Source organism: Berghia stephanieae, chromosome 4 (genome assembly GCF_034508935.2).
Source record: "Berghia stephanieae isolate SIO BIC M18660-M18661 chromosome 4, UCSD_Bste_1.3, whole genome shotgun sequence".
Taxonomy (NCBI): Eukaryota; Metazoa; Mollusca; class Gastropoda; order Nudibranchia; family Aeolidiidae; genus Berghia; species Berghia stephanieae.
In genome coordinates this window covers 42666016-42674185 of record NC_088363.1, presented here as the reverse complement: position 1 = coordinate 42674185, position 8170 = coordinate 42666016, and the positions used below count along the sequence as shown (strand labels likewise).

The 8170-nt window shown below is 36.8% G+C and overlaps 1 protein-coding gene across 1 annotated transcript in view; it reads left to right on the top strand.

Moving 5' to 3' along the window:
* Window positions 1–7854, top strand: part of LOC144971627 (uncharacterized) — a 53015-nt gene extending 45161 nt beyond the window's left edge. Inside the window, exon 12 of the mRNA XM_078912700.1 lies at window positions 6761–7854. Coding sequence (XP_078768826.1) covers window positions 6761–6973 — 213 coding nt within the window. The 3' untranslated portion in view covers window positions 6974–7854. The remainder of the gene's footprint in view (window positions 1–6760) is intronic.
* Window positions 7855–8170: the final 316 nt, after the last annotated feature.

Below are 8170 nucleotides of genomic sequence, written 5' to 3'. Positions count from 1 at the left end.
GAGAGAGAGAGAGTGGCAGAGACACGGCCACACAGAGAGAGAGAGAGAGAGAGAGAGAGAGAGAGAAAGAGAGAGAGAGAGAGAGAAAGGCAGACAAAGAGAGAGAGAGAAAGAGAGAGAGAGAGAGAGAGAGAGAGACAGACAGACAGACAGACACACAGATAGACTAAGAGAGGAAATGATCGAGATTACCTTTAGGAATTCCAAGAATACATAGAATCATGTGTAATACATTGTTTGGTGAGAGTGAATGAAGAGAAGAGGGAGAAGGAAAGTTAGAGATAGAGATAGATAGATAGATAGATAGATAGATAGATAGATAGATAAGACATAAAGATAGATTGACAGACAGAAAAAAAGACAGAGAGAGAAACTAAGACAGAGAGAATGTGCCAAAGAGAGAGAGAGAGAGAGAGAGAGAGAGAGAGAGAGAGAGAGAGAGATTGAGTGACAAACACAAACACACACGCGCGTGCACACACGCACACACATATACATACAATGAGTGAGAGACAGACAAAGAGAGAGAGAGAGAGAGAGAGAGAGAGAGAGTATTTCAGACTATTTCTAGGAATTCCAAGACGAAAATGAAATCATACTGTTATCGTACTTGGATGTGAGGAATTCCTATATTTGATGATTCTGGACACAATGTTCGTTGATTATTTACCTATTTATTACATTTGTCTTTATTGTCAGATAGCAAAATAAAGGCTTAAATCTAACCATTTTAGTGATCAGTCAGTCAATCAATCATTCAGCCAGTCCGTCAATCAATCAATAATCAGTCAATCAATCAATCAGTAATTAATTAACTTGATCAATCAACTTACAAATCGAGCAATCAACAAACCAGTCAATCAATAAATCAATAAATTGATCATTCAATTATTAAATTAATCAATCAACTATTGATCGATCAATCAGTCAACTTACAAATCAATCATTCAATTAACTACTTGATCACCCAATCAAAATCCATTAATCAACCAATTTACAATTAAATCATTTTATCATTCATTTCATAAAACAATCAATTAATCACTCGATTAATTAAGTTACAAATCAATCATTTTACCAATCAATCAATCAATCAAAGAATTCAATATCAGTCTAAAATGACATCATGTCTTACAGTTTTCACAAATTATAGTAAAAGAACCGGAGTTAACTTCTGTTTCTCGTGTCTTATATGAACAAAAGCAAGTTGTTTGCTACCATTTTGTTGGGACGTTGGTCTATCGCAAAGCAATGTCCATCAGATCTAATAGACTCAGGCTGCAAAATCATTGTCGAATGCACAAGCCATAGAAGCGTGGATATACTTGTATCTTATATATTTGATCATTCATCATTCGACGCAAAATGCTTGCCTGAAAACTTTCACCACACGTATATCGATCAACTTAGATAACTAATTTTTATTTTCAAGAAGTCTTAAAGATGAGACATTTTTTAAACAAGAAATGAAGTGAGTAGGAAAGTGCCAGAAGACAATAGAGAATAAAAATTTCGCGGCGGCGATGGAAGCTCGAACTCGCGATCTTACTGGTACGACAAATCCGCCTGGCCTTTTCTGTAAGTGCCAGCTCCATTCACTTTTCTGAATAAGAAGACATTTTTTTTTTTTTTTGGAAACAATGCATTATCTTTTTATAATTCTCAGGCTTGAGTGAATTTAGGACGAGATTTGTGTCGGTTAAATCTATGAATTTCTTTCAGTTCAGTACTAGAAAGAAGTTTTTTTTTGTTTTTGTTTTTTTTATGGGTAAACATTGTCGCTTCTTACATCCAAGACTAGTGCATATTTTGAATAAGAAAGCGGCTGAGCTTCTTTTTTAAAAATTTCATTTCAAATTATTATCCGTTTATATGAGAGACGGATCGGAGGACATAGGATATCTCGTGGAACACTATAGGTGACATGTCTGAATGGCAGGTCCCATTCCATCTGTCTTTGCTATGTTGTGTGATGTGTAATTGTCTAAGGCAAACCGCCAGATGTCTCCATTGCTACTAATGTCTCAATGAAATACATAATAAACTTAGCTTTTTTATATAGCGCAATGTCAACTAAACGTGCTCAAAGTGCTTAAAAAGGGGTCCCTGACCAACAGCAACAGTGTAACATGTAGAACGAGACATGACGTCTGTTAGGCGTATTAGATTTTTTTTTCCGACAGAAACAACGCTATTATCGGTCAGGTACTCATTTTACACCTGAGTACGATGAGAGAATGTGAGTAAAGTGCCTTTTCCAAGGACTCAACTATGCGCCGAGCGAGGCTCGAACCCAGGACCTTTCGTTCCGAAAGCATGTGTCATACATACCACATGGCACAAGACCACATAGCCGCACAATAATACAATTTCGAATTATTATTGAATAACATTACTGTTGATACTCATTTCTCTTGTTCCCAGAAATCTCTGCCGCCCACGGGGCGGTCCACACCCAAGAGACCCTTGTCACGTGGGACAGGAGACAGAAGTTTGTCTTCATCTGCAGGCTCTTCCAAGACTAAGGTTAGTTCTAGCACTACCATTTTGTGGATTCATTTGTATAACCAATGTCTCCCTTACCATGAACTAAGACAACACTAGTACAACAGTGGTGAATCCTGATGAAATATAGAACTGTTTTAAATCAGGGGGCAGCGTGGCTTAGCGGTACGGTCTTTGCTTCGTCCCCAAAAGGTACCGAGTACGATCACCCGCCGCTGCGCTGAGTAGCCTTGAACAAGTCGCCTCGCTCTAGCTCAATTTGCGGCGCTGTACTGCGGCTGACGCCTGAATTATTCCAGTCTTCCCTTAAAATAATATACCCTAGAGACAAATTTTCCCTTTGGGATGAATAAACAGAATTTTTTTTTCATTTTATTGTTTTTGACCTGATTCGTTCATAGTACGCGGGGAGGGGGGGGGGAAGATGACCGAGTGGTCAAGGCATTGCATAATGACCCGGAAGGCCCTGTGTTCGAACCCCCTTTCAGGCATTTTCGTTTTTTTTTCTTCCTTGGACAAGATATTCAACCCCTTTTTGCTCACTTTGGACAATAAGGATCCCTGCTGACATTAGACGTGTGTCGGCAACGGCATTTAATGATTCATCATAGAAGGGCTTAATTTTATTTAATTTTTTTATACACCGTTATCCAAAACATCAATTTGTTTCCATCAGATGTATTGGAATCAACGTGCACTTTATTTGCTGGTCTGATAACCCAATTCTTTATAGGCTCATTGTTGTAATGGAAATCTCAAAAAATGACGCAAAACATTGTCCACAACAACAATGTTAAACTAGGCCCATAAGCGGGTTCGGATGTCAGACCTGCATAATAAATGTACACGTCGGTTGGAATTGATTATGATTACCAGATGACACCGTTAGTTAAGTGAGAAAATTAGTAATTTTACATCGGCGACAGATTTGTGTATATCTTACTCGAGACTGAAAAGCACAATACATGATATCATAGTCGGGCTTGGCCTACCAATGTCAAGCTATCAAAATCTAATTTTAAAATATTACGCCCTTCCACCACGACATCATAAGATATCGTTGCCTGGGCATTCCACGAAGGAATATGGATAATTCATCAAACAAGAGGAATCACCCATAGTGTCCAAGTGAGCAAAGTGGGGGTTAATAATCTCGCTCAAGGAAGAAAAAAAACGAAAGTGGCTGAAGCGTGGCTCGAACCCGGGAGTTTCCGAGTCACAGTGTAATGCCTTAACCACTCGTCCATTTCGCCCCCCGTCTATCAAGAAAAGAGTTATTTGTTTTGATTTTCTTGTCTAATTTGTTTTGAGTGGGGATTGTTTGGTTATTTTGGGGTTTCTTTTGTTTTTATTTTTATGTTTTATTTTATTTTGGTCTGATTTTTTGTTCTGATTTTGTTTTGTTTTTTGTTGTGTTGATTTTTTTTGTTTTTAATTTGTGTTTGTTTGTTTTTCTGTTCGTTTTGTTTGCTTTTTTATGGGGGGGTTGATTATTTTTTTGGTGTTGTCTCGTTTTTCATTTTTTTGTTTGTTTGTTTTTTTTTTTGTTTTTTGTTTTGTTGATTTTTCCTTTTTTTTTTTTTTTTTTTTTTTTTTGTTGTTGTTATCCTATTCCATTGTATTGACAAACTTTCAAGAATTATTGTCTATTTCACGCACACTCTCCATACAATCCAGACAAAGGCAAAACCCTCCACCAATCTAAAGAGGCCTTTGTCACGTGATAGAGGCCAGAGCCAGTTGACGTCATCAACAGGGACTGATACTAAGGTTTGTCTTCTATTTCATTCTGTATTCAAGTATTCATTTGTTTATCTAAGTAGCGCCAATGACCAATTGCTTTGGTGGCTCGTCTTGTAACAAAGTCAAGCGATATTACGCGTGACCAGAGATAAGACGCGTGACAATGATTGAAAATATTCTAGTTTCACAATTTTGTCCTTAGGAAAGGCACTTTACACACATTATCACACTCGACTCAGGAGCGCTACGTTTATTCAGTACTCCTTCCTCCCCCCACCCCACCCCCCCCCCCCCACCCCATCCCATCCCTCCCGCCCCCCTAAGTCTTGCTGGAAATTTAATTAAATGTAATTTAATTGTTATTATTAATCATTTATTATATCTTATGAAGTGATGTTTTTTTTTAATTAGAATTTTAAGCTCATAGCTATTATTTAAAAACAATTTTTAATTGAAAATTGACCTTTGTCATTGTCTTTTATTTTATTCCAAATTATCCATCCCCAGATCAAGAAAGACCCATCAGGACCACACAAGGTACAAAGGACATGTTGGATGTCCAACAGTTTGGCGGTTTACATTCGTGCATTCGGTCAAACCGGCATACGGAAGGTCAACAATATTTTTCGGCGTGTCTCTTTCCATCCTCTAGTCAGAGATCGCCATCTTCCCCATCTTTTTTTTCGATTCAGAGCCGTGGACAATGAATGAAAGTTTGCTTTGTTTCAATGCGCCTTTTGTGTATCTTTTGAGGAACAGATGGCTCAGTTATTTCGATATTCGCTTGTTGATTATAAGAAGACCAAAGTATGGGTCATCAAATCACAATCTTACGTTCTTTCGTTTATTTGATAACACTGACCGACAATTTGATTCGTTTTAACGGTAGACTACCCTTAGTGAAGTCTCGTCTTCAAAAATGTGTAAAGACAATGGATTTACACAAGATGTCCAAGCAACATTTTTTCTTTTTTTTTTACTATTGAACACTGCGTTTTTGTTTTGATAAATATCGTGCACTTAAGAGCGCAGTCATCATAAGAAAATGAAAGAAGCAAATTATTACAATATCACAACCGTTGCACCGCAAAAATCTAATGTAAAGAGGACTTTATGAGTTCCCATTATGCATGAAAAAAAATTGTTCATTTACCTACCATTTCCTTTTGAACAACATATTCTACGTATTTATATTTGAAACAGACTTTGCTTGTAGAATCCGCCTTCCATTCCTTCATCTTATAAAGCAACTTCTTCTTCTTCTTCTTCTTCTTCTTCTTCTTCTTCTTCTTCTTCTTCTTCTTCTTCTTCTTCTTCTTCTTCTCCTTCTTCTTCTTCTTCTTCTTCTTTAATTTCATTATGTAAAGTATTTTTTTTTAAATTTTAGTTTTTACACACCTTGTGATGTACTTCAATAAGTTCAATCTTACATTCCTCAGGTGCTGCAGAAAGACAAATTAATTACGATGTATTCCTTCCTACGCATAATATATCGCTATTATAATATACTGTGTTCTTTATAATGATGATGTGCACAGTTTTGCAGTGTCTGCACTTAATTCTAATTCAACCAACCGTTTTTATATTATATTTATATAGACAAGGTTACACAATATAGTTTACACTAAACAATTCTTTTAGTGTATCTAATAATACATCATGTACTTATGGAATCAAAGAATGAAGGGTGAATATTTGTGGCATACAGGTTTTGACCATGGAATATGGCCATGACCACAACCTGTATACCACAACCCTTATAGAAGGATTTAAAACTCTCCGTTAATAAGAACTCCCCTGAAGTTTTATAAGTCTGATAACCTAAAAACGATATGTTCTCATTTGTTGTCATGGAAATAGGCTTCAACAGTCATGACGTCACTTCCCACGTAATGACGCATAGTAACTTAGCAACTGGTTCTAAACTATTGGGACGATTGCGGACGCCCTTATGAAATACTTCTCCGACGACCATAAAATTGTATCCAGAGGAGAAAAACATTATAAATCTGATCATGTTTTGACTTTTATACATTCTGATCACATGACATGCGAAAAAGTTCTATCCAGCATGAAGAATAAAAAGTACATATTTTCTTTGTTAAGAACCAAGCTGCCGGTTGCTGGGCGGACGTGACATCAGACTATTGAATCCTATTCTCTCAAACTAATACAAATGTTGTCCATTACACCAGTGTTGAATTAAAGACATAATTGTGTCCAGTTATCAGGGTCTTTATGAATAACAATATTTTGAAGAGCAGTCTCGGGTGGGAAAATTAGTTATTCATACATTGACATTTTTATATATCAGATGTTCTTTATTACATCGAAATAACATGAGGAAAAGACAAGAGTTCGTTGTTTCTGTCAATTCATTTTAAACATGTTCGTTATACAGTATGTGAAAGCTTGGAGATATATTGGATGAAGGATTAAATTATAAAAAGGAATCTCACCAGCAAAAGGTTAGACTGGGGTATTTTCACCACAAAAATTAATTCCGTTTCAGGACATGGATCTGGATTCTGTGTTGGACTTTGACACCAAGAGACTGGGGGAGCCTGACGGAGCCGAGAGCGGCGTTGTCATGGATATGGAAGGGTCGCTTCCTGTATTCAGCGACTCCGGTGACCTGACCCCTGAACCGACGAGGATTACTCCCCGTGGGAAAATCAACAAACCCAAGAAGCCCAAACCAACCCCGAGAGGAATGGCTTTGTAATGATTGGATAAGAGCTTGACGTGTTATACCTTCAGAGACAAGACTGTTGTTCGACACACTAGGGTACTTCCGTTTCAATATTCATTTCTCCTCTTTGCCTAATGCTTTTAGTATGACCAAATCTTTCTCGAGTATCGAAAATAGATACTGTTATGACCCCAGAGTGTCGCAAACGAATTAAAATTACTGAAAACAGACAAGACAAGCACCATGAAGCTGGGTTCTTTCGTTATGATAGCTTTGTTTGTAGAGAGAAAATGTCTCACACATTATTTTCTGTTTTCGTGGTTCGATGACTTTGATGTCAGGAACTATTTTAAGGACATGATCTATATTTTAGATCCTTTTTTTATGATTTAGTCAAAGACAAAGGATTGTTTCTTCCCAACAATCATTTTACATCTTTTGGATTTTACCCCCAAAAAATGATAAACACCTCAGTTTCCTTAGTCGAGAGAAACTGCGAGTTTTCCTTGATCATTTTCAAGCTGATGACGGAGATTGCCTGTATAATATACTCCTGAAGCAAATGGACATCACAGTTTCAGAACCCCAAAGATCTGTCAAGTTAGTCAAGTATTACTGAAACCTAATTTGTCTATTTGATATTGTCGAGTATTGTAGCTTTTTCACTTATTTTCTATTTTCAATATCTGTAATTGAAACGATAGTTAATTTGGTTCTCTATGGGTAACCTAACTCTGTCAAAGTCTCATAAAAATGCGCATATCACAGTGTGGTTAAATGAAAAAGTATGAAGACAAACCACACTTTAGAATCAACTCTGGGAGTTGAAGATATAGTGTAACTTTCTACCGGCTCCCAATTAGGAGACGAACGATAAAGCGAAAGAAGAAGAAGAAGAAGAGGAAGAAGAAGAAGAAGAAGAAGAAGAAGAAGAAGAAGAAGAAGAAGAAGAAGAGGAGGAGGAGTAGGAGGAGGAAGAGAGGATGAGAAGGAGGATCGATGGGTGGATAGAGAGGAATGGGTGAAGAAGAGGAAGGAAAAGAAATTCGTCAAAACGATGCACGTAATTTTATATTACGATAAAAAATTTGATCATGAAACATGTCCTCGTTTGAATCACATTTCTACATTGCCATCGATTGATATGAATATTATCAGTACATTTTGTAATTATTATGAATATATGGGTATGTTGAATATATGATAAAGCAAAAAAAAAAAATTTAAATA